This window comes from Magnolia sinica, chromosome 17, assembly GCF_029962835.1.
Source record: "Magnolia sinica isolate HGM2019 chromosome 17, MsV1, whole genome shotgun sequence".
Taxonomy (NCBI): Eukaryota; Viridiplantae; Streptophyta; class Magnoliopsida; order Magnoliales; family Magnoliaceae; genus Magnolia; species Magnolia sinica.
Window position 1 is genome coordinate 43,074,143 of NC_080589.1, and position 27,283 is coordinate 43,101,425.

Here is a 27,283-nt window from a genome sequence, read left to right on the forward strand (position 1 = left end):
TAAAATATAGTTTTAAAAGAGCTTGAAGGCAAGTTTGAGAGTTAGAGGAGTTAGGGGGAGAGCATTACTATCCAAGTCGTCTGGTTGACAATCCAACCCAATTGGACCGTTCAACATCATTGTGAGTGCTAGGGAGGAATTTCTTCCAATTACTTCTTTAAATTCCATTATTTTAGTGGGCTCACAAGGGTGGGACCTACACTATTGTGTATGCAATGGTTGTAATGGGCCCCATAGTGGAGGGGGCCCACCTTGATGGTCATTTTGTCTTTCTTGATTCCCTTCCCTTTCTTTTCATTTCTCTATATTTGAAATGGGACCCACCAGCATGGACCACCATGTGTAACCCACCCGTGATGTTTATTTGCCATATAACTCGTTGAATAGATCACTTCGATCTGGATGAAAGAAAAATGATGGACGGATTGGATTGTCCAGACGGACCTACCAGGCTAGATTCAAAATCATTATAATAATAATAACAAAAAAAAAAAAAATTTACACGTCCAACTTCTGGAACACTGGAAGTCACCAGTGTCCAGGGACGCTGGACTTGGTGGGCGGCAAAGAGGGCCCAACTAGTGGGGCCCATCATGATGTATGTGTGTCATCCACGCATTCCATCTATTTTGCCATATTATTTTAGGGCTATGGCCCAAATATCAGCCTAATCCAGAGCTGGTTTGGACCACACCATAGAAAACAGTGGTGATGATGGCACCTACTGTTGAAACGTTCTAAGGCCCACAATGATTTGTGTAACATGTCCAAGCCTGGATTCTTTGGGTCCACAACGAAGTCCAAGCCTGGATTCTTTAGGTCCACAATGATTTGGCCGACAAGATGGATGGAGCGGATCACCTCAGTGTGGGCTCCATTCAACAGAAAAAAAATTAAAAATTAAAAGAGAGAAGAAAAACGAAAAAAAAAAATCTCATGGGCGCTGCTGCCCAATGACGTGAGGGGCGGGAGCCCTCCTTGGCCAAGGACGGGTCCCACTGGTGGGACCCACCATGATGTATGGGTAGAATCCACACCGTCCTTTTTTTTTTCCAGATCATTTGAAGCCTGAGGCCCAAAAACAAATAAGATCTAAATCTTATGTGACCCACACCAAAAAAAACAGTGGGCCAGGGGCGCCGCCCCCCTTTCTAGAAGCAGCACGTGGGCCACTCGTGGGGCCACATTGATGTTTTTGCTTCATCCGCACCGTCCATCCATTTCTATAGATCTTTTTAGGGCAGGTCTCCAAAATTGAGGGAGATCCGACCACTCCATTGTGAACAATGGGAACAGTACGTCCGCCCATTGAAACCTTCCCAGAGACACTGCCCCTTTTGCAGCAAAGGCAGGCCCCACTCGTGGGACCTAACATGATGTATGTGTACAATCCACACCATCCATCTATTTTTCAAGATTATTTTAGGGCTAGTGCCAAAAAATGAGACAGATCCAGATAGCGGGTAGACCACACCACAGGAAGAAGTGGAGACGATGACATACACTGTTGCAACATTCCTAAGGCGCACCTTGATGTTTATTTGTTTATAAGGTCTAACAGACCTGGAGGAAAGAAAATACGAATATCAGTTTGACCCAACTCATGTTGGGCCACACAATACCATCTTGATTCAAAGTTTTGTGGGCCCACCAGTGTTAACGGTGGGATAATGAAATCACCGTGGAAACCTTCCTGGGTCCATCATATCCATGCAGTACATCTGTTTTTTCAGTTCACTTTAGAGTGGACCAACTGATCTGTGGGGCCACGTGGTGTGCGCATGAAATGCACAACATCCATCCATCTTGCTAGCCCAAGTTGAGGTGCAGATCCAGATCTCAGGTAGGCCACACCTCAGGAAAACAGTGGGATAATGACGTCCACCGTTGAGACCTTCCCAGGGCCACCATGTTTGTTGTTATCCACACTGCCCATCCAATGGCGGGACCCGCCATGATGTACCTATAATTATCCATGTTGGTTCCACCTTAATGTATATATTATATCCTCACCGATCATCCATTTTACTGGATCAGGTTATATGTAAAGGCCCTAGTGTGTGGACGATTCTAGTCACAAGTGGGTCATGCCACGTGAACCCTTACATTGCTAAAGGAGCCCAATGATCGGGTCTCACTCTCAATATGTCAGACTATTTAGGGTCGACTATCATGTGATATGTTTGATGACATGCTAAGGTACTTAGCCTAATAGGTTAACACCGATAATATGCTTAGTGTAATGGATACTTTGCTCATCCATCTATCCATACACATCATCTATATGCATGTCTTAGAATGACAATTAATTATAGCGTATGCCTTTTCGGCTTAAGGTACTTGGGGGACCCGTACGAGATTGGGTCGCTCTACATGATCGCGTGATACACGTAGAATTGATGCAAGACTCAGATAGTATGGTTCATACATTATGCATCATGTGTGACACATTGCATCTACTCTGAAGTGACACTAGGGAGGTAGTCCCGCAATCTTGTTGTGGCTGGCAAATGATTTTATGAACACCAAAAACTACTAAGATTAAAAGGTGTCACAGGCATCCCTAGGTGAAAGTCTCTAAATCTTTTAGTACCAGTAGGATGCTCCAACATATAGATTGAGTGAATTCATAAGCACACAATGGCTGGATAGCAGTATGTCGCGTCTCCCATTGTGTCAGGGTCGGTTGGAAGGGGGTTTGACCTTACCCGCCCGAGTGTAAAGGGTTATGTGCTAGGTTGAGTCTGACTAATTCGTAAAATGGGTTCGCTATCGATGGGCTGAGTGGTTTTTTATATACCACTGACAAGGCGGATAGTGAGGTCTTTCGCACTAGCTTGGTCTTGCACGCGATAGGTGGCAGGCAAAGTCAGAAGTGTACTGGACTCCGATGATGATCCAATTGATAACTATTCTGATATGTAGACTAGTAGAGGATTGGCATGTTGCATTGCATCATTAGCATATGATATTTGACCGTATAGGCTATTGCATCACATAGCCTGGGTATGGCTAATAGCATCCATGGACTTGCCAGTTTAGTCATTCATCATTTTCGCTTACTCTGACATTTGTATGCTTGGCACATGCATTGCGCATACACACACGGACTCTATAAGCTTCATAGTAAGCTTTATGTGCAGGTTATGATAGACCATAGCAGCATTAAGGTGGAAGCATGTGCCTGATATTTTGGACTTTTACTATATTGTGTTTTAATTTCCTTCCAGCATTGTACTTGAACAAATATTATAGTGAAGATGTGATGATGTTTTTAATTTTGGTACACTTGTGATTATGCTAATGTAAAAAAAATCACTCCGAAAATTCCCCTTATGGAATCTCAGGATCAAAACCTGGCGTATGAGAGTTGAGGGCCAAGAATAGGGTACTATGGAGGCTGTCACCACCAGATTCGGAGCTCAATAATTCTATAAACCCGTTCACCAAGTTTAGGGTGTGACAATTGGCATCATTATCGGGGGAGCAAAGGAAACTGATTGAAGCATGGGAGAGTATCAATCAAACAACCCAAAATGACGCATCAACGGGACTAAATCCGACAAATAAGATTAATAATTGTCGAGTCCATGTATACTCATTCATTGTGTAGGATTGAGTGTAAGAGTTTGATTTGCCAAACTCGACTAGGTTCTTGTATAGGACCTTGGTTCTTGTATAGTACCTACATCAAAGTCCTCGTGTGGGCCACCAAACACAAGTATATACGTGTTAGTTTCTGAGGAAGCCTCCAACGGGAGTAAACGTAAGTCATTAGATTAAGAACGAGATTATTGGTTAGCCGATAGAAAAACCGACTCAAGTCTCTTGTGGAAGCCTCCGGTGGGAGTGTACGCTTGATAAATTCTTATGTAGGACCAAGGCTCATTACGAGCTTATAAAAAACCACATAAGTCTCTTTGGGAGCCGGTCTTTGTGTAGGATTGTAAATGTTAGAAGTGAACCTAATTTAAAACCCCTAATAGTGAAATCCGGTATACTCATGGGTTGAGTGCGTCAACCGTAAGTGGAGTGGGGAAACCGAACCACTATGCATGCTTGTGTTTGGGATTGTTATTTGAGCACTTATTTAATTATGTTTATGTGATTGTTTAAATAAATTATATATATGAATAATTAAATGAATATTAGGTGTTGATAGGTAGTACACCTACACATATGTGTACACTATCATATTAATAGAGTAGCTGCTTAATTGCAATATCATTTGTAGTTATGTGATTAGACACTCTATTAAATTGGATGCTTAGAGTTAATTTCCTTAGTTCAATTTATATATTAGTTTAAGCAAACAATTATGTTTAAATTGACATAAATTTTAATTACCTCTTCTAGGATATAACTTTCATTTCATAGCTTCACTTTGAAGTTGAAATAGAATAGAATAGATCGAAAGACTAAAAGATATTGAGAGAACAAATAATGAGATTCTCTATCTCTATCTAAGAATAGACAAGTTATCACTTTTTGTCTCAGCACTCTCTTCTGGCTCTCGCCTCAGCTCTCTTGGACTTTTTTCTTTTCTTTTCTTTTCGTTATGAGGGCGAAACCACCTTTTGATAGATGTATGAGGCAGCGACACAGGATTGGATGGTTTGGTTCGGTTGTCCCGAGCCTAAGATGGAAGTGCTAACTCATCATATGAGTTTAAGCTTGGGAGAACCGAAGCACGGTGAAGAGATAAGACCAACTGATCCTCCTTATGATTCAGCACATGCATGTTGAAGAGTTAAGAGTGACCAAGCCTATGATTGAGTGCTCAGCCAACTAAACTCAACTTAAACCCCGAAAATGATGGAGCCAGGGTTGTTTATGCACGTAAACGACTAAGCTGAGGTTGTTTCTACACGAAAACGGCTGAGCCACACCTGTTTTTGCATTTTATTTTATTTTTTTAATGTCAAAATTGGCCCTGCTAGGGCCGTTCTGTCAAAATTGGCCTTAACAGGGTCATTTCTATCAGGTCTGCTCTAATTTGGTTCGTTGGCTCTCTGTTTTGCGTGTTTTGAGCCGTGTACTCACTTTGAACAAGGGGCCCATCCAAATTACAAAACCAAGTGGTCATATTTTGATAGTGAGGAGTCTACTATATGTATTATAATATTTTAAAAATAATGTAAACTTGTGTTTGTAAGAAACTGAGTTTTTTAAATAAACTTGTTTAATTAGTAAGTGTGTATGTTAGCCAATTACTTCAATCTGAGAGTTAACTTCATCTGTTGTGATCATGTGAACTAGGACAAGATTCCAAAACTTAGGTTATTGACTAATAGTTAAGTGGTTGCTTAGTACTCAAACACCTGTAAAAAAAAACAATGGTGTTACAATTAGTCCACCTCTAATTCTTATGATCATAATATTTTATTTTAATTGTTACGATACAATTTAAATGAGATAGGAATAAATGTACACCATCCAAACTTCTCCCATATCCTCTCTGATCCAACTAAAAAACAAGAGAGTTCTCAAGGACAAAATAGAAAGGAATGATTGTCCCCATTTGTGCATTAAGATCGTCTCTAGATAATCTAAACCATTAAGCTAATTTGGGGGCCATCTTAATCATAGAGTCAAATGAGTACTCATGTCATCTCTACTCCCACAATGATTAGGCGGACTGCTGGACATAAAGTATCCATCTTTGACTTTATGTGAAGGTCCCAAGATCAAGATCGTGTAGATACTATCATAGCCTGGTCCCCAACCATCCAAGCCATCCTTGGATATCCTCCTTTGGGTAATGTGGTTTTTTTTTTTTTTTCCTGACAAGATTGCCATATGCAAGGAATATGCGAATGGATTTTGAAACCTATGGCATCGAGAGGATTTTGCAAATCAACTCTAAGAATGTGAAAAGGTCTTTTGATGGATTTTGGAGGAATTAAAATCCAAATCCTTCAAAATCCTTACTAGAAAATGTCCCAAAAAAACTGAAATCCCTACAATTCCCTCTAAATCCATGTTGCCAAACAATCCTTTACAGGATTTGAAGGATAATCCTTGTTTTGGGCAACCAATTAAATTCTTCTCCGGTCTTTTCCAAGGTCAAGAAATGGCTGATTGAAGTTGATGGCTCTTTAACTCCTCAACAGTATTGTTCATTAGGTGCAGCTATTGGTTTCTCCTCTTTGGGCATTTTGGTGAAGAGGCCATTAAAAAAACAAAAACAAAAACAAAAAAGAGTATTGCCAAATGGTTGAGACTGAAGGTCCGTTGGATTAAAGATGGATCCCCTCTAAATGAAGGGCTCATTTGGACCGACTTGCACAAAAATGATTTCCGGAAAAGGGGTTTCAAACCCACTTTTTGAGTCAATTCAGCGCTTATTTTGTTGAGCCGGATGGTGAAACAGAGGATTGTTAAAAACACTCCTCAAAGCCCCAGTTTGGCTCAATAGGGTAAGAGTTTACGGCTCAAACGCCCCTTTGGAGGGTGCAAAAATGGCCCGGAATGTGGATGAATCATCATCCAGATGCAACCCAGGTTTAGGTACCAGATGATGTTGCAGGGTCCGTAAGAGAATCTTATTTGTTTTTCATCATCGCTGTGGAGTGGCTCCGTAGCTGCAACCGTGATAAGAGCCATTTTGGATGGTTTGAAAGTTGACTAGTATTAAACAGAAGCTAGTCTGACTTTGTCTCTACGGTTCACCATTTCTCATCTGCTCAAGGAGGCTGATTCTTTGGCTAAAAACGTTAGCAAGCAAAAATGTCTAGGACCCATTTAGATGTTCCCACAAGAGGGAACTTCGTCACTGAAATGTTGTTCTGAGTGAAACCCCAGTTCAGCTTTTGCATTTCGATGCACATTTGCAAACATGCCCACTCAACAGAAGCAGCACAAAAAAGCCCACTCGCCAATCGGATTGGTTTTCAGCAAGTCTATGAAAAGGGAGATCGTGGGGAAGGGATTCACAGTAGAATCCAAACAGGCCCCTGGCATTTTTATTTTTATTTTTTTCATGTTTAGGATTTACCCAAAGACATTTGAGAGAGAATTGAATTTTCACAGACCAGCTCAGGATTTTAAATGTTAAGAGGTAAGTGACGCAAGTATGCAGGTTTTGGGGTAGGATTTCTTTTGCGGGAGATTTTGATGGCTAAGGTTGATGACACCATCTAGGTGTCCAAAAATTTCCCATTACAAAAAAAAAAAAAAAAAATCAACTTTAGAGAGGTGCTGATCCTATGCCAAAACAGAACCCACAATTGGTAGAAATTAGAGGCAGGAACTCAGATTTTAGTAGAAATAATACATGCTGCAAGGTAGTTTTAAATCACACGAGCAATTCAACAGATAATCTGTCATCTCAATCAATAGAACACGCTTCTCTATTAAAAGAAATAAAGCTTTTTACGTTAAAAACAGTCATAAACAAGCTCCTCACAATCCCTCGTCCTTGGAAGTTTCTCCATCTATTGTCGTTTCCTTACCAGCTGTGCTCGGTTGTAGAGAATTTCTGAGCTCCTCAAGCTGCAATATAGCAAATGCCAGTGGTGCATGAATATCAAAATACATAGATGGATGAGAAATGAACAGATTGTTTAAATCTTGTGATTTAGAAGAGAAAAATCTTGGCTAGTCAACAAAAACGACAAGGAAATGGCTGACTATACAAAGAAGTGAAGTCAACACAAAACTTGGGCAAGTCAATTTGACTTGGTCGATTTTCTAGTTGACTCGGTGTGTTTTAGAACTAGGACCCCGCCTAGGGACATGACCGGTCATGATGCATCTATGTGATGGAGAAAGAGTGGAAAAAAAAAAAGAAGAAGAAGAAGAAGAAGAAATGGCTGACTACACGAAGAAGTGGAGTCCAACTCTGTCTGAGCACACGCGGAGGAGAAAAAATCTCTGCAACTTTACATATGCACCTTTGATGTAGAGCTCTATGACAATCTGTCAGATCTTGCTACAAGTGGGGCAGAACATCAGATAATATTCTGAAGACCTAGAATCACTAGAACAGTAATCTATCCATCACTGTCCACAGCAAATCTATGTTTATGAGACCTACTCTCTGTAAATAATCTTCACCATCCATTTAATTGAGGATATTTATCGACTGGATGGTTAGAATTGTCCAGTAAGTTTTTTGGTTCAGTGAGCCACAAAGAGTGGATTGGACCTAGTCGACTGTATGAATTGATTGATCAGACTGTCTATAAGTACCTATACAACTAGGAGTGCACTAGATCATCCGTCCTTTCCAAGACATTCCTTACTAAGACTAGAGGCATTATACAATCCTAGACTCAAGGAAATGCAGTGTCCTCGGCCTTTCAACCAGAACAAGTGAAGCTCATGGCCCAGCAGAGCTCCAGGCCCTGCCTCAGTGGTAGACACAGTGCATTTCAACATTGAGGTGACTGGTACGAGCCCATAAATTGAACTGTTACAATTGTGCTACAGAGGAGATATTTGGTCCAGATCACTGAACCATGTAGTGCACTTGTACAAAGTGAAACCCGATGATATTGAACATATCTTCAGGTCCAAGATCATATAATTTGCTGCAAGCCTATGCAAGTATCCTGATAACAATCCACGGCTTAGCTTTCTACACCCAAAGTAGCATCTCAACAAACTGAACCTTAAGCAAATGGAAAAGTTAATTTTGGTCTATGCTTGAGTAGATTAGTATAATATCGTGGAATAGGCTAATCTTAGATTAGGTAGATTTCCTCTTATTTCATGTTATCTCTAAAGATATTCTCCTCCTGTTTATATTCAGTTTATTCTCATATACACAGAATTCCACAATGTAGTCCTTAATTCCATCATATGGTATCCGAGAACTGATCCTGGCAGGGCCATTGAAACAACATTGGCTGGACCTTTTTCTTCTCTATCATCCAATTCTGATTGGATTTGATATCCAGTTGTCGGTAGATCACTGGATCTGTTAATCTGAACTGTCGTGCACCTGAAAACCTGTGCACTTGAAGCAGTTGTCAACTGCTATTTACCAACCTGTTTCAGCATACCTTCCTTTGCCAAATGAATTCTCGGTTCCCAGCATCTGCATTTGGATCTGATCTTTTGTTTCAGATTGGATCATTTGAACCTGTCTCCATTACCTGCCTCCATCAGGTCTCTAGTCTGACATCTGATGCTGCTGATCAGTAATCTGAAGGTTTTTGTCACGCAGGGAGGGGGGTTGTAATCCTAGATTAGGGTAATTTCTTGTGATTTTGTGTTATCTCTAAAGATAATTCTCCTCCTGTATATATTCAGTTTTATTCTCAATAGAAAATAAACACAGAATTCCACAATGTAGTCCTTAATTCTATCAGTCTGTATGGTTAAAATGGTTTACCTCCCTGCAAGTGTCTTGGTGAGTTGCTGAAAGCTCATCATACTTTAACTGCAAATCTTGCATTTCTGCTTGTAGTTTTCCATATTCAGACAGTGTTGGCCCACCTAATTTGTGCTGAATGAACCTATCATAAACATGCAAAGCATGCTAAAAAAGTTGCATCTACATCCAGTAGCCAAAAAAATATCATATAGGGAGACATTGAGACTATAAGATAATGCCATTTGTTGAAGAGTTGGAGATCTTTAAAAATAATAATAATAATAAAATAATAAATCAGCGTGGAAAGAAATAGGAAAATAAGACATTCCTCAATTAACTTGTTTATCAAAAATAAAAAATAAAAAATCCAACTAGGAAATGTTCTGCCCATGACATCTTCAGAGCAAAAGATAACTTCCTGTAATAATGACTTCTTATTGTTTGAAATGCAGAATGTAGATTACCAGATAAAATCATTAGATCTGGTGCATGAAATGAGAAAATATCTGAATAATAATCAGATGCATGACAGTGCTACACATGGTTCAAAATAAATAAGCAGTTACATGACTTGAAATTTCCATATTCGTATTGGAGAACTTACTCAGTTGCAGAGGAAGGTTTGTCATTCTCCTCATATAGTGCAACAAGAACTACATGAAATTTCGTACCAATGAGAGAAAATGTGCAACTTGCAAAAGAAGAAATGACCCAATTCATTCAAAATTATACATGACAGAAACACCAAGGATGATAAAAGGAGGGAACCTTTAGTGAGAACATCAAGTGCTCCACTAGACTCCAGATACTTCCTGAAAGCCTCCTTCTTTGCTTCCTTTTCCTGCATGGACATGAATTATATATAACATGCAAATTGCAGCTCTCAAAAAGGTGTGAAATAATGCTAGAGAATGTAGATCAAGACAATAAGCTCATAAACACTCCCCAACTGTGTTGGGATATAAGAATATTGACTCATCCAATATGTGAACTGTGTCCAACAACTTTCTTGTAAATAAACTCTTAAGGGCACAAAAGAAGTAACTATGGTTCCGTGAATGGGGTAAAATGAACATTTGATACAAATGACGCAGTGAAGAAAGAGATTAAAAGAGAAGCTTCAAAGGAAAGGGTTGTCTATAGAATAATCATCTCACACCCACTATTCTTAATTATAAACCCTAACCAACATATAGAGAATGGTGTACATTGGAAGCACCAAAATAAAATACACGCACTAATAATATTACAAAAAATACCCATGTACACTCATGCACACTACTCCACTCCCCCTCAAGCTGGAGAATAGATGCCACACATGCCCAGCTTGTCCATAATTGTGTAGAGATGATAAGAATGGACAGCCTTTTAAGGAGATTGGCCAGTTGAACAAACAACCGAACAGGAGTGCAAAGAACCCCAGATGAAAACTTCTCCCGAACAAAGTGACAATCAATTTTGATGTGTTTTGTCCGTTCATGGGAATTGAACGCAATGTGAATGGCAGGATGATTGGCACAATACAATTGAATCGGAGAGAGATTGAAGCCAAATAACCTCACATGTCATATGGCCTATAGAGTGAAATTCAGCAGACGAATGAGCAACCACAAATTCCATGAAATAAGGCTGCCTCCTAAAAACATGCAATAACCAGAAATAGAGCGTCGATCATCAAGCGACCCAACCAAATCTAAGGGAAGATGAAACAGATAATGGAGATCATAGAGGAGGCCATAATATATCATGATTATTATCAGAACCGATCAGTCGATCATGGATTCATCATAAAATGCTGACAATCATATTTCCAAATTGGATTTCAAATGAATGCGGAAAAGACAACGTAGCAGTGGTTTCCAGAAAGCTGGCATAATCTAGTCTTGTACCCTCATTGTAGCCTTGACCGGAGTTGAACACGAGTCAAGCCAGCTCGAGAAACTCACTTGAATTGACTTGGTTGAGCTCGATCCGACTCGACTCGCAAACTAGTTCAGGTCAAGCCGAGCTCCTAAACTTGTAGCTCGAAAAAAATTGAGTCAAGTTCGAGCTTGACCAATCTCGAATCGCCTCAACTCGAAACGAAGCTCAAACCTGACTCACTCAAATTTGATATATATATATATATATATATATATATATATATATATATATATATATATATATATATATATATATATATATATATATATATATATATAAGTAAAAAAGTTAAAACCCTTACCCTACCCGAGCTCAAGCGGCAGGCCGGTAGGAACCCCGCCCGACCCCACCTCTCTCTCTCTCTAGTCTCTCCTTCTCTAATTTCTTTCTCCTTCAATCATTTAAGGTAACATCTCTTATTTCCTTCTCCTAGCGTCGGGTTGGGTCAGGGTTGGGTTGCATCGGGTTGGGTCAGGGTCAAGGTTGGTTAGGTTGGGTTGGGGTTGGATTGGGTTAAATCATATATTACTTGAACTTGAATTTGAATTATATAATTACTTGAATTTGAATCTTGATTACTTGAATTATAGAATTACTTGAATTTGATTTTTTATTACTTGAACTACCTTGAATTGAGAAATTCTAGACTTGAGTAGACTTGTAATTGATTACTTGAATTTGATTTATGCTTAATTCAAGTATTCAGTTACATACTTCAATTAAACACGAATCAATTAGATTTAGAGTGACCCCACTTGACACTTGACATACTTGACAGATGAATTTAATAATCTACGTACCTGTTTAAGAATTCATATACAATCAATTGTATTCGAATCAATTATTGGTTTAAATATGAATTCTTAAATTGTCCAAGTTGGACAATTTGGTAATATATCATGTACCTAATGTTGCTAATACAATTTACAAAGACTTCAAGATTCGGTGCATCAACACAATTTATTCTCCAAATATATGGTTCTCAACTGATTGACTGCGTCGCTTCTGTGAATAACGGATAATAGTGATGACACTCAAATAGTAAAGAATTCTTACATATATTTGGAAAATTATGGGGAGATGCCCTATGAGAATCAGCCTTGTCCTGACGTCGCCCGAACGATGTACGAGTCCTGGAAACCCTCTGCTGCATACTGGAGACCTCCCCACCTGATTTATGGCTTTGTACCAACACCAACAGAGACTCCTATTCACATCAATGCCTTTTAAATGACGCATGAACAATGAAATCCCCATTACCCGCCCCGACTATCGGCTCGTGCCTTCGTTCCAGCTAGAGTATAATATGTTTGTCCTCCAGTAGTGAGTAGAGTAGATGAACGTAGCTAGTATAGTCTATTATATGAATATGAATTATTGGTTTGAATATGAATTCTTAAATTGTCCAAGTTGGACAATTTGGTAATATATCATGTACCTAATGTTGCTTACACAATTTACAAAGAATTCGAGATTCGGTGCATCAACACAATTTATTCTCCGAATATATGGTTCTCAACTGATTGACTGTCTCCCCTCTGTGAATAATAGATAATGGTGATGACACTCAAACAGTAGAGAATTTTTACATATATTTGGAAAATTATGGGGAGATGCTGCCGAATTTTCAACTCGCATGTAAATTGTGTGAGTAGAGTACATGATATATTACTGAATGGGTTACGAAGTGAAATTAAATTTTAGAAAACGTTAGAAAATGCCTACTTACAAATCACAAATTACAATGACACCTTCCAACTTCATATACCTTAGGTGTGTTTTCTTATTTTCATATTTAAATATGGCTAGTGAGGAAGTCCCTACTACCCTTGGTGCTAGTGCATTTGCCACATCCCCTCTAGTTATTGATGTCCAACGAGATGAGAAGAACTTAAATTCAGATACGTCTAACAAATGAAAGAAAAGATCAGCAGTTTGGGACGATTTTAAAGAGGTTGAGGTAAAAGAGGGTTCGAATCGTGTTACCAAAGTTAGATGTAAGCATTGCAAGTCAACATTCACAAAGCATTCTGGGGGGATCAACTTCACATTATTGTAGACATATTACTAATTGTGCTAAGAGCCCAAAAATCTCGTGTTAAGGCCAACAATTGCTCTTATTTGCCTCATCTAAAGGAAGCGACTCCGACACGCAAACTGCTCTCATCACTCATAAATTTGAAACAAACAAATTGAAAGAGTGGTTTGCAAGAATAGTTATTGTTAAGGAGAAACCATTTAGATTTATAGAGAGGGGAGTTTTTAGCGAATACAGTAGATACTTTCCTAAATTTGAGAAGTGCTCACGGGTCACAGTAAAGAGGGAATGCATGAAAATGTATGTGAATGAGAAGACAAAAATGAAAGCCCTTTTATCATCAGTCTCACATATAAGTCTTACTTTAGACTTGTAGATGGCGCCTAACCAAAGGGATACATGTCAATAACTGCACACTATGTGGATGCAGATTGGCAAATCCGTTTCTTCCAAAGCTTTGGAAGATTAAGGATGCTCTTCAGAGAAGTGTCATAAAAGGTCCAGATTATATTCAGAATATGGCACTAAGCATGCAAGTGAAATTTGAAAAGTGTTGGAGCGAATGTCACATGTTAATGGCTTTAGTTGTTGTCACTGATCCTCGCTGCAAAATGAGATCAGTTAGTTACATTGATAAGAAGATTTATTTGTTTGACAAGGCAGCAGTTGAAACATCTAGTGTTCGTGTGGCGGTTGAAGAATTGTACTCTTCTTATATGGATAATTCTACCACAAGACAAGACACGATTTATGCATAAACATGGCTATAATCCGTCTGTAGGTGATGACAATTTTCTCGTTGAGTACTTCTCAACCTTAGAACAATATGAAAAGAGTCAACAAACAAACAAGTCAGAATTAGATGTATATCTTAAGGAGTCAGTCGTGAAGGTCTCTGACCAAGACTTAGACGTTTTAGATTAGTGGAAGACGGGAACTTATGAAGGAAAATACCTTACACTATCGTTGATGGCTCGAGATATTTTATCAATTCTGATAACAAAAGTGGCATCAAAGTGCATTTAGCACTGGTAGTGGGGTGGTGAACAAGTATAGAAGCTCTCTTGCACATAAAACAATTGAAACACTCATTTATACACAAGATTGGTTGCGTCCAATTTAGAGTGGTAGTTCACTTGATGAAGAGGACGAGACCGAGAGTTTAGATGAGACTGCACCTTCATCTGTTTAAAGTTTAAACGTGGTTTTTAATTTTTAGCACATCTTAATCTTGTTACTTGTTATAATTCATATTTTGTTATGTAAGACTTCAATTTCTATTATTTTTGAAGTGACTTGACATTGACATTTAAATTTTGAACGTACTATAATTTATTTCTTGTAAATTATATTGGCTTCATGACTTTGCCTAAAAATATAATTCTCTATTAACAAAAGTCCTTGTGCAGAAATGTTGTCTGATGACCCATCCACCGACATTTGGAATTACGGTACCCAAGTCTACTCCCCAAAATCTGAAAGATTGAAGATTAAATGTTGTTTGTGTGGAAACAAATTCGTGAACAAACAAAGCGGCTACGAATACACTTATCTGGTTCGGAAGGAGGAGCAAAACCATGTCTCAATGCCTCGCAAGAAGTACAAATTCTATTCTAGGCTCTCTTGGACTCAAATAAGAAAGTACACCCCCTCCGCACCAAATTAAACTAGCCACAAAAAATATAATAGCAAGTCTATCATAATAGATGAAGATTCAGAAATAGAGAGAGTGCAACAAATTAGCATGAAAAAAGAATAGGAGTGCCAGATTAAAAGCTCTAGAAGAAGAATAATTGAAACTTGCCTTGAAGATAAGTAGGGAAGAGGCAGAGGCATCTAAATATCAATGTCCTCCAAGACAACATGACGTCGAGGCAGGGCCAAGGACAAAAACTAAGAAGAGACATAAAACATCAAGGTTTCTCTCCAGGCTCTCCTCATTCTATAAGATATTGGGAACTCGTTATATATCGGCTCATAAAGAAATATTGAAAAAGTTAGCTAAATCTATACAGGAACATGATGGTAAAGTTTCACCACCTTCTGATTCGGAAGAAGTAAACAATTACCTATGAGAAGATGACACCTCCAGATCTGCAAACATATTTCTTGTTGTCAATGAAACTAAAAACGCATCAAGTAGATGGGACAACGAAAGTGATGCTACTGAATCGGGTTCAAATGAAGGTGATAACTATCTTATCTATCGGCTGAGAAGGCGCTCCTCATATGGACCATATTAACAAGTTGTTGATGAATGTTGAGTGAGTTTAAGGTTTTGCAGTAACAAACATTCTCATGTTGTTACTTGTTAGCTTGTAATAACTTGTTATGCATTACCACTACACCTACCTCAGTTTTAACAATCTTGACTTTATCATTTTAAGGATTTTATAATAATTTTTAAAAAAGTATTACAAAAATTCGTATAACTCGACTCGACTCGAATAGCTCGCTCAACCCGACTCGATCCTAGCTCGACTTGGCTCAAACCAGCGAGCCAAGGCGAGATAGAGGGGTGAGCTCAAAGACCGAGTCAAGCTGAGCTCGAGCTTGGATCATGGTGGGGTCGAGTTGAACCAAGCTTGGCCTAGCTCAACTCAAACTCGACTCGTGTTCAGCTCTAGCCTTGACGCCTTGTGCATGAATAGAGGCTTACTTATGTAGCCGGCGATTTGACTAAGACCAGTCTTTGTTCTCAGGACACAATTCGGATGTGGGAATTTCACCCACATAGGAATCAATTGAAAATCTTTATCAAAATTCATCAATTCAAACCATTTTTTAATTTAAAATCAGACCGCTCAAAAACCATTGCCCAGAACCCATTGCAAGTCCTTGTCATTTGCAGAATTGCTTTGAGGCAACCAACACAAACAAAATAGAATAAATTCATTTCATGAAAGAAAATTTTCATAAATTTCATGCAATTTGGTACAATCAAATGCACCGTAACAAAGAAGAATTGCATACATACCCATATAGAAGATCAAACACTTCTTTTAATTTCTTTTTTGAGAAGTAATTTACTTCTAATAGCTGTTCAGAATCAATTTTTCCTAGAAATCCTTTTCTTGAGAAGTGACCCTCCTTCAGCTGATTGTTAGGGCTCATTTCGATGGCCCACATGATGGGTAGTTCAAGTGCATGTGGACCCCGCCACTAAAGTGACAATCACCAGTAGGGATCAAGAGATGGATGCTCCAAATCCATGAACAAAACTTTTATCAGCTACTGTTCAGCCCACTATCAAGATCCATGTTTTTTATTGAATCATCAGGGTTTTCTTAAATCTTATGATCCACCTATAAACTATAAGATTAGATTAGCTGGAGAACGGGATTCAATATAAGACTAAAATCATTTCTATAAGATTTTATTTGAATCTTGAGATTCAAATAAAAACTCATAACACATCTTTTGCACCAACCGATTGTGCATCAATATCCATCCCTCCCAAAAATAATCAATTGGTATTTGTTTCCCACGCATGGCAAGTTTCCAGTTCATCATCGTCATTTAAGCCTTATCCCAACTAATTGTGCTCAGCCCTATACGAGTTTCCAATTATTTGGACCAAATCACCCTACTTTCTGTGGCCAAAGCCTTGTCACACAGTCAAAATTCCACTGGCATAACATTGAAGCTTGATTCCTCTGGATGTTTGCACCTTTGGCCTTAGATGTGAAAATTGAATGTGCAGATCACTTTGCATTACAATTTCTTCTAACAGGCTGCAATGAACCTCGTTGAGCAATCTCCAAAGAGGGGATCATTTTTAGATGGTTATAGTCATCAAGCACCTTGCAACTCTCTGATTTTCTGCAACTACATCATTGCTCGCCATAACCCATGTTTACTCTTCATGAGTCACCTTCAAGATCTGTATTTCTTACCTCTTGTCATCATCAATTGTCATCGTCATGTTGCTTTTTCTTGCCTCTCCGATAGCATACTTGTATCATTTTCCTTCTCCAATTGAGACATTGTCACATTATAAAGTCCATGTCTTTTGTATCACCAATATTCTTGGATAATCTTACCTCCAACTAGTCATCACTGATCCATATTTTGCAAATAAACAACCATCCGTTCCTGAAATGTAAGTTACCATATCATCTTGAATTGTTTCCACCACTCGCCTCTATTTACACCACTACTTTCACCTGAATCCTTAGCGACAACCACCTTTGAAATGCTCCCAAACTGCATTTATAACAGCAACCCTCCTATCCTCCAAGAATCAGTTCACAAATAGGGTAGAACACACCTCTAGAACCCCTCTAAAACTAGTTTTCTAGATATCTTCAATGAGCTCTTTCTCAAATAAAAAACACTTCAAGAGTTTCAAAAACCAAAAATTTTTATTTAAAAAAACGCAATGAACCAAGGAATATTCCCTAGGGAATATCAAAAATCCCAAGACCTAAGTTGTAGGAAGAGAAAATCCAACCTTACTGCTAAAAATAAGCAGGCTAGAAATGAAAGTTGTTATGGGTAAAACTGGACTGGCCAAACAACTAGAATCAAATGAAAACAACAAGACAAATGGCTCGGATGGGAGGTTGGGTTAGAGCTCGGCCTCAGATGTCGAGTTCGACCCCCACAACCAATCCGAGCATCCACCATGAGTGGTAACCTCAGTCATCTAGCTGACACCACACCGTCTTAACCAAAGGGCAGTTATAAAAGCCAACCTCGAAAGACGACCACCAAGGGTCCAAACCTCAGGGCTCAACTCCGACCTCAGTCATTGACTTTAATTATCAGCATCGGTCAGTAAGACCTCGGCCAGTGACTTAGAGGTCAGCCTTGGCTATCAACCTCGACCTCCTCGGATGCCGACCACTAGGAGATATCCCCTTCGTATACAAAAAGGATTACCTCCTAGAGATCTTTGTCAGGGATCACAGCGAGATAAACGCCATATATCCGGAGGGAGATCCCTACTATGATACGTATCTACACAATGGATTCATGATGCAGGACAGTTAACCACTTGCTCTAAAAGCTCGAACTGTTAGAGCATGGCGAATTAATCCCTTTATCTTATAGCCCAGGCCCCACATCTCATGGGTTTTAAGACCTCGGCCAAACCCCCTTCATGGGCCCCAAATCACATGGGCCGCCCACCCCGAGCATGTCCCTGCATCCCACGGGCTACCCCACTCGAGCCTGGTGTGAAATGCGCATTAATCACCCCTGGTGAGGAGTCTCGAACACGAGACCTCCTCCGTGGGCCGCACCCACCCCGAGTGTGCCCTTGCATCCCACAAGCGACCCCACTCGAGCCCAGTGTGAAAATGCCCCTGCATTATGGGGTCTCGACTGCTGAGGTGAGGAGGTGGCTAGAAGATTGTTGTGGGGTGGACAGTTAACCACTTGCTCTAAAAGCTCGAACTGTTAGAGTATGGCGAATTAATCCCTTTATCTTATAGCCCAGGCCCCACATCTCATGGGTTTTAAGACCTCGGCCGAACCCCCTTCATGGGCCCCAAATCACATGGGCCGCCCACCCCGAGCATGTCCCCGCATCCCACGGGCTACCCCACTCGAGCCCGGTGTGAAATGCGCATTAATCACCCCTGGTGAGGAGTCTCAAACACGAGACCTCCTCCGTGGGCCGCACCCACCCCGAGTGTGCCCCTGCATCCCACAGGCGACCCCACTCGAGCCCAATGTGAAAATGCCCCTGCATTAATTCATTATCAAACACAGAAGAGGTATAAACAAGTTATAAATAAGAACCCTACCTCACAGGAGAATGGGGGCATTACGACCCTAATTCGATTAAACCCATAGTGTGCTGATTCTAACTTAAGCATCGGAGGGTCCCCAGCTACAACCAGGGCCCCCATTGTAGGGTAGATGGAGATACGACAAGCGAATTCGGAATGGCTTTATTGTCGATCCCACAAACGACGCCAAACTGTTAATGCTAATATCTGGTTGTCCCTGCTAGCAAATCGTGTACCTGCAAAACCAAATGACAATGGGGGCCCTGGTTGTAGCCGAGGACCCTCATATGCCTAAGTTAGAATAAGCACACTATGAGTCTAGTCGAATTAGGGTCGTAATGCCCTCCTTCTCATGTGAGGTATGGTCCTTATTTATAACCTGTTAATACATCTTCCATGTTTGGTAATGAATCCACTGTGTAGATACGTATCACAGTAGGGATCTCCCTCTGGATATATGGCATTTATCTCGCCGTGATCTTCGGCAAAGATCTCGGGGGTAATCTTTTCCATATACGAGGGGGATATCTCCTAGTGGTCGGCATCCGATGAGGTCGAGGTTGATAGCCGAGGCAGACCTCTAAATCGTTGGCCGAGGTCTTATTGACCAAGGCTGATAACTGAAGTTGATGACCGAGGTCGAAGTTGAGCCCTGAAGTCTGGACCGTTGGTGGTCGTCTTTCGAAGTCCACTTTTATAATTGTCCTTTGGTTGAGACGATGTGGTGTCAGCTGGATGATCGAGGTTACCACTTATGGTTGATGCTCGGATTGGTCGTGGGGGTCGAGCTTGGCATCTGAGGTCGAGCTCTTACCCGACCTCTCATCCAATCTGTTTGCCTTGTTGTTTTCATATGATTTCAGTTATTTAGTCAGTCTAGTTTTACCCATAACAAAAGCAATCCTAGTATTCTAACTAAGGTGAGGAAGATCAAGATTGAAGCGAAACATTATTATTTTAAATTTTTAAAATATAAAATTTTTTTAAAAAAAAAAAAAACAACATAAGAGATCTCAAATGAATCTCACCTCCCGAAAAAGTTGATCACGGAAGACAACCGTAATCTCAAGCTCAAACCATGTCAATAGATTGCAGTTGCAACTTCCATCATGGAGTGTTGTTTGGGATGCCACTAGAATTCTTAGACTCCATTGAATCAAGAGTGATCTACCATAAGCAAGCGATTTTGACCTATTAAACTCAAGTGACTGCATTGTGGAAGACATCTAGAGGAAGAAAGAGAAAAAGGAAGAGATTATTTTCTTCATATCTATATCCTTCTACCGGCTCTTATTTATAGACCACTTACTACAAAAGATAAGCTCAAAATAAATGCAATGAAATTTAAAGATACGCCATTATCTCCAAGGATACGGTGTAGCACAGGAAAACTAAATATGTATACTCTCATACTCAAAGAAAGTGCAATGCATGAATACCGAAGACTATGTACTCTAACACTCCCCCTCAAGCTAGAGCATGTATATATATCATACATGCCAAGCTTGTCAATGATTCCACAGACTGCGGATGAGACTAACTGCACTTCTAATCTCTGTGGTGGCTGCAATTTGAATCGGAGGCACTTTGGTGGCTAGAATGTGACTTGCAGACATTTTTTATGCATGCCAAAGTACTCATTACTCCTCCAATGGTTGTTGTGTTATTCGGAAGAACTTCCGGTGACTGGATGACGTTCCAACAACACTTCGGGTGACTGAACGACGATCCGGCAGCATTTCCAGTGGACGGATGAAGTTCCAGCACTTCAGATGGTTGCATGATGGTCTGATAGCACTTCCAATGGCTAGATGTCATTCCAGCACCACTTTGCACTTCAATATCCTTCAAAACTTCATGGCAGGGTTGTAAGAAAGGAAAAGATGGGTAGGAAAAACAATAGACATTGGAAAGAAGAAAGGTATCATGGCTTAGATGCCATGTTAAACTCAGAACACCACATTATGGAAGAGATGGTGAGAAAAGCGAGAAGAGAAGAGAAGAGAATATTTTCTTAATATCTCTCTTCCTTTACAAGCTCTTATTTATAGATCACTTGCCAAGGAAATCTAAAAGATGCACCACTATCTCCAAAGTTATAGTGAATCATAGGAAAATTGAATATATGTATGCTCTCACACTCAAATACACTGCAATGCACATACACTAAAAACTGTGTAATTCAACAGAACCCACCATCACCGTGAAGAAAGTCACCCTTCAAGTGATCAATGGCTGGATATACTTAAGGAGGGTCTGTTTTTGGGTTGACTTGACTAGCTTAGCTAAGGCTATAAATTTTTCTTGATCTAGAGATTACAACATGCATCAGAGATCTTACTATACCACACAAAAGGGAAGTGTAAAAAATCTTATTTTCAATTTGGTTCCATGAGATTTCGGCAATTCAAAAGGTGTGGGGCAAAGCCAATGTGGAAAGTGACCATGTGAGAAGTAAGCCACATGATTTTTTTATTTTTTTACTTCAAATGAAAATTTTAAAGAAAGAAAATTAACAAAACTAAGAAAAATAGGGCAAATTTTGTGGATCCTTTTCCTAGAGGAAACCATGTACTACCGATTAATGTTTCACTACCACTTGAGAGAAGAAATACCTTCCCTTTTATCACCATCAGAGAGAGAAAGAGATGCACTTTATCAAATCACTTGCTGGTTGTTGCATGTTAGCCTTGGAGTGATGGTGGAATTGGACAAACCAAAGAAACACTTATCTCTTAAATTTCTTAAGTTTCATAAAATGATGGAATTCCTTATAGATTACATTTTGCAATTTAAATGCACAAAAACATGAACACAATGATGATATTGAAGGTTTGAAGAGAGAGAGAGAGAGAGAGAGAGAGAAATGTAAGCCTCACATATGAGGCCCGATCTGTGGCATGAAGTGTAAGGCTTTAAGCCTCATGCATGCCTTACTAGATGAGTCATGAACCTCAGTGGGTTTGACCCCAGCACTGTGGACCTTGTGGTTAGACCATGCCTCGAGTCATACAACTCAAACACCTTTTAAACCACTACTAAAACTGTATAAAAATAACACATCATTTATACATGGCAGCTCCCCATGAGAAGGAAAAAAAAAAAGCTCCCCGTGAGAAAGGACCTTAAAGCCCTGTGCTATATGAACTATGAAGTGAGCAAAACACGGTTATAGCATAGAGCAAATTTGGACACTTCATTTCATGGAACTATTTAAATTGAACGAAGCTCACTTGAAATCTTAAAATGGTACCCGAAGGTCCCGAACAAACTCATTAACTACAAAGATCTGGTTTACAACATGTTTGATTCTCTGTGGGGGAATATGCTGAGAGAGAGAGAGAGAGAGAGAGAGGAAAATTTTCATATCCAAGAATTACTTTTTCATCAGTTCCTCAAGATTAAAGTTCGAAACCAACCTCTAACAGAACAAATACAGGCATTTCTTGCAATGCCCATGATATTTTTGAGAAATCATAGGATCTGATCCATCTGTAAATGTATTCTGTCCTGATGTGAGAACCATGCGACCATGGTTAGGCGATCGAAACTGTTGTTGTGATGGGTCCCACTAACGGTGGCGGATGCCTCAAAATTCCCCAAACTGGAAGATGCTATCCATCCAACCCGTGGCATTTTCTCCAGACCGTCGCTGTAGTTATCTACTAACAACCTAGTAGCAGGCTATTGATTGAAGACTTAGGATCTCCCGGACTAGGAAATGTTTGGGGTATGGTCAATCCACTTCGATGCCAGCCAGATAACCGAACCATGGGCCCCACTGCTATGAACACTGCACAAATATTGATGCGTCCGAACCCTAGAATTCCTCATGGAAGCCGATATTCTTCACAAAAAGGAACAGTGAAGGAGCTTCTAGTACAGATATTGAAAGTAAGGTAGAGAAGAAGAATGAAAGAGAGTTGTAAGGAGATCGACTCACCATCTTCTTTGTGGCGTCTATGAAATCCAGCACCGATGAGATGAAGGTCTCAAGAAGAACTCAAGCCTCTCTCTCTCTCTCTCAACGCCGCAGGCCCGAGGAACTCGTCCCTCTCTCACTCTTCCTTCCTGGGAACGGATTGGCTACTCCCACTGACACCAGCCAATGGCTGGTGGTCGGTGCTCTGTCGGCCCCACCATAATGCATGTGTTTCATCCATGCTGTCCAGCTAATTTTACAGGTCAGTTTACAATACGGGACCAAAAGTGAGGTATATCCCAATCTCAAGTAAACCACGTGACAGGAAAGAGTGTTGAACGAGCGTCGACCATTAAAAACATTTTGGGGCCATAAAAGCATTGGATCAAGCTGATTTTTGTTTTTTCCTTTCATCTAGGCCTGAATGACCTAATCACCGGATTGGATATCAAATAAACAGTATAGTGGGCCTTAGGAGAATTTTAAGAGTGGATATCCAATCACTATTGTTTTAATGTGGTGTGGACCACCTGCTATTCAAATACCCGTAATTTTTGGGAGCAAAACTAAAATGATCTTTAAAAATCGATGAACGGAATGGATGACACACATACATCATGATAAGGCCCACAGAGCACCATCCATTAGCCACAGGGATGATGGCGGGGACGAATTGGCTACTCTCCCAGACACCAGCCAATCGGTGCTTTGTCGGCCCCACCATAATGTATGTGTTTCATCCATGCTGTCCATCTAATTTTATAGATCATTTTACAATGCGAGACAAAAAATGAAGTATATCCCAATCTCAAGTGAACCACATGACAGGAAAGAGTGTTGAATGAGCATCGACCATTAAAACCATTTTGAGGGCCATAAAAGCTTTGGATCAAGCTAATTTTTGTTTTTTTCCTTCATCTAGGCCTGTATGACCTAATCAACAAATTGGATATCAAATAAACAGTACAGTGAGCCTTAGGAGAATTTTAACGGTGGATATCCAATCACTACTTTTTTAATGTGGTGTGGACCACCTGCTATTCAAATACCTCTAATTTTTTGGAACGACACTAAAATAATCTTTAAAAATCGATGAATGAAATGGATGAAACACATACATCATGGTAAGGCTCACAGAGCATCGTCCATCAACCACGGGCTAGTGACAGGGGGAGTAGCCAATTCGTTCCCTACTCCCCCTAACACCATCCAATGGCTGGTGGTCAATGCTCTGTGGGCCCCACCATAATGTATATGTTTCATCCATGTTGTCCATCTAATTTTACATATCATTTTACAATATGAGACTAGAAATGAGGTATATTCCAATCTCAAGTGAACCATGTGACCAAAAAGAGTGTTGAATGAGTGTCAACCATTAAAAACATTTTGGGGGCCATAAAAGCTTTGGATTAAGCTGATTTTTATTTTTTCCCTTCATCTAAGCCAGTATGACCTAATCAACAAATTGGATATCAAATAAACAGTGCAGCGAGCCTTAGGAGAATTTTAATGGTGGATATCCAATCACTATTGTTTTAATGTGGTGTGGACCACCCGCTATACCTCTAAATTTTGGGAACGAAATTAAAATGATCTTTAAAAATGGATGAACAGAATGGATGAAACACATACATCATGGTAGGGCCCACATAGCACCGTCCATCAGCCACGGGGCTGGTGGCAGGGGGAGTAGCCAAACCGTTTCCTTCCTTCCTCTCGGACCTCTCCTGCATACTATAATCGTGACAAATATCGCCGACACTTTAAAAATATCACAATAATTTCGAGGAAAATTCATAAAACTGATACGGAAGTTTTTAGTTTTTCGCGATTTTAACATAGTATATATTTACGATTTAAACTAATTGAATGTCTTCCAATAAATTTTAAATTTCATTTTTTATTCACAATATATATTTTTAAAACTATTTTAGTGAGATTCTCCTGATAATATCGCGATAAAAACGTAAAAATCCCGTTCCGAGAAATCTCCGAAAATGAGATCGGTCACCGTCCATTCGAGCAGGTACTTTCCGATACTCGGGCAGCGTAGGACGCTCCATACGCTGGTGCTCAGAAATCTAACATGTGTCATACTTAAATCAAATTAAACCGTCCAAATTTTGGAACGCACTGTCGTGAAGTCACAATCCCAGAACCAAAGTGTTCGGACCGCATTTAGTTGTGATTCGTACACACTTGTTTGTTGAAGTAGGAGACCATTGGATTGATTTTCATCTTTAACCGTCCAATGAATGTCAACCAATCTCACGGTCAAATAATCGAATAAGGGCGACTTTTGGTTCAGGCTACATGTAAACTTGGAACCATAGTTTAGGCAATTTAATTTCACTTGTATGCCAAACGTGCCGCGTATCATCCACAGCACTGCAAGAGTATTAAAAGTTTTCTAAGAAGAAAAAGAAGAAAGGAAAAGACACTTTACATGTCGGTACCGTCCGAAGACCAACAACCTTTTAAGTGGACTATATAGCATGACTGTGACATACACGACCGACATGGGTGGTGTGTTCACGTGGCAAAGTTCTGTAGCCCCACCATGATGAATGGGTTATAACATCATTTTAGGGCATGCCCCAAAAAAGAATTAGATCCAAAGCTCAAGTGTAACGCATCACAAAAAACAATGGATATTGAACACTTACCATTGCGAGCTTCTGGGAGCACATAAGTTTTGAATCAGATCGATATTTGTGTTTCCCTTCACTTATGTGTGTAATACCTTATTCCCGCTGCTTTCTTTGGTGTGGTCCACTTGAGCTTTGGATGTCTCATTTTTAGGCTCGTGACCTAAAATGATCTGAAAAAATGGATGGACCGTGTGGATATAACACATACCACGGTGGGCCCACAGAATTTTGCCACATCAACACACCACCGAGGCTGGTGGTGCGTCACACCACGCAACCGCCATATCCCTATTGAGTTGCGAATGTTGCTGATTTTTAACTCAACACCTGAAACAGTGGAGCGCACCGGACGAGACCAAAGCGAGAGATCGGATTAGGTATTACCCGGGAAACACGTTAGTGAGTGTTACCCCAACCGTGGGCCCACCTTGATGAATTTGATATATATCCACGCCATCCATCCATTTTTCCAGATCATTTTAGGACACTGTCCCAAAGCTTAAGCATACCTCAATCTCAGGTGGACAACACATCAGGAAACTGTGGTAATTGAATGCTTACGATTAAAAACTACCTAGGGCCTACCGTAATGCTTATTTTCCATCCAGCCTGTTGATAAGGTAAAACAGACCTGAATGAAGGGAAATTACAAAGATCATCTTGATCCAAAACTTTAATGGCCCACAATAAGTTTTTAATGGTCAATCACCACAATTTCCAGTGGTGTGGTCCACCGTAGATTTGAATTTTTTTAAGCTTTGGTATAAAGCCTTAAAATGAGATGAAAAAACAGATGAACAGCGTAAATATACAATGCATTTATCAAAGTGAGGCCACTACGATGAGGATAACACCCACTAACGTGTTACCAGATAACATGTAATCCGCTCCTTGGTATTTTGGCGTTGCCTGAGACAGTTGTTGCATCCGATCTGCCACCAACCACTCTGGGCCATTACCTCTGGTTGTGGGGAGTTAGTGCATAGAGCAGCGCCAGCATAGCTCGCACAATACACCATCCTAGTCATGGAACTTCCGTTGATCCAACTTGACTGCGCGAGGGGCATCTTCCCAGTTTTAAACATTAAACCCAAAAATCATATAATCCAAGTATCATGATTCGCCCCAACATAGGACAGTCCATATGGAAAGTATTTTGTAGGGCCACCAATGATGTTTATCTATTCATGTGATGTACGTCATCTGGATGCAAGAATTATCTTTAAAAAAAAAAAAAAAACGTTATTGCAAATCTGAGGCCAGCCCTACCACCTAAATTTAAAGATTTCAGGTATAAATTCTTTTTAAAGTGGCCTATTTAAGTGTTGAATCAGCCTGACTTTTGGGATCAATACTGTAAAGGTAGCCCTTCGCCAGCCCTTCGCCATGTATGCACAGTGGGTATCCAAGCGTAGCCTGACACAGGCTAGGTATGGTTGTAGATAAATCAGTGTAGATTTGAACTAGGGTGTTAACTTGCGCCCAATTAATAACTAGAGGTGTACACAAGTCGAAATCAGTCGTGCTTGGCACAACTCGATTCAGCTTGGCTACTAGCTCACCCAGCCTCATTGGCGAGCTTAGCTCAGTCCTAGAGCCTAATTGGCAAGCTCGGCTCGGTTCGATCAACAGTTCCAGCCAAGATCGAGCCTCTGCAGCATTTTCTCAAACACATGAAGTGCACCT

General features: G+C 40.1%; 1 protein-coding gene across 2 annotated transcripts; it reads right to left on the reverse strand.

Annotated features, from left to right (window-relative positions):
- Window positions 1-7,229: 7,229 nt before the first annotated feature.
- LOC131231122 (uncharacterized) lies at window positions 7,230-23,130 on the reverse strand. 2 transcript variants are annotated; one of them, XM_058227219.1, is made up of 5 exons: window positions 22,965-23,130; window positions 10,091-10,163; window positions 9,927-9,975; window positions 9,341-9,464; window positions 7,230-7,494 (listed from the first exon to the last, which is right to left on the reverse strand). In XM_058227219.1, the coding sequence occupies exons 1-5, from the start codon at window positions 22,965-22,967 to the stop codon at window positions 7,405-7,407; spliced, it is 339 nt and encodes a 112-aa protein (XP_058083202.1). In that variant the 5' UTR covers window positions 22,968-23,130; the 3' UTR covers window positions 7,230-7,404. The 2 variants fall into 2 exon arrangements, with proteins under 2 accessions (XP_058083202.1, XP_058083201.1); XM_058227218.1 differs by lacking the exon at window positions 22,965-23,130 and having other exon boundaries at window positions 10,091-10,169.
- Between the last annotated feature and the right edge of the window lie 4,153 nt (window positions 23,131-27,283).

Bases quoted from the DNA above. Each gene is read 5' to 3' on its own strand.
- LOC131231122 (XM_058227218.1), bottom strand. From the start codon at position 10,169: ATGCAGGAAAAGGAAGCAAAGAAGGAGGCTTTCAGGAAGTATCTGGAG. The intron at 9,976-10,090 runs GTTCCCTCCTTT...AATTTCATGTAG, and splicing joins ACTTGATGTTCTCACTAAAG to TTCTTGTTGCACTATATGAG. The intron at 9,465-9,926 runs GTAAGTTCTCCA...TGTTTATGATAG, and splicing joins AAACCTTCCTCTGCAACTGA to GTTCATTCAGCACAAATTAG.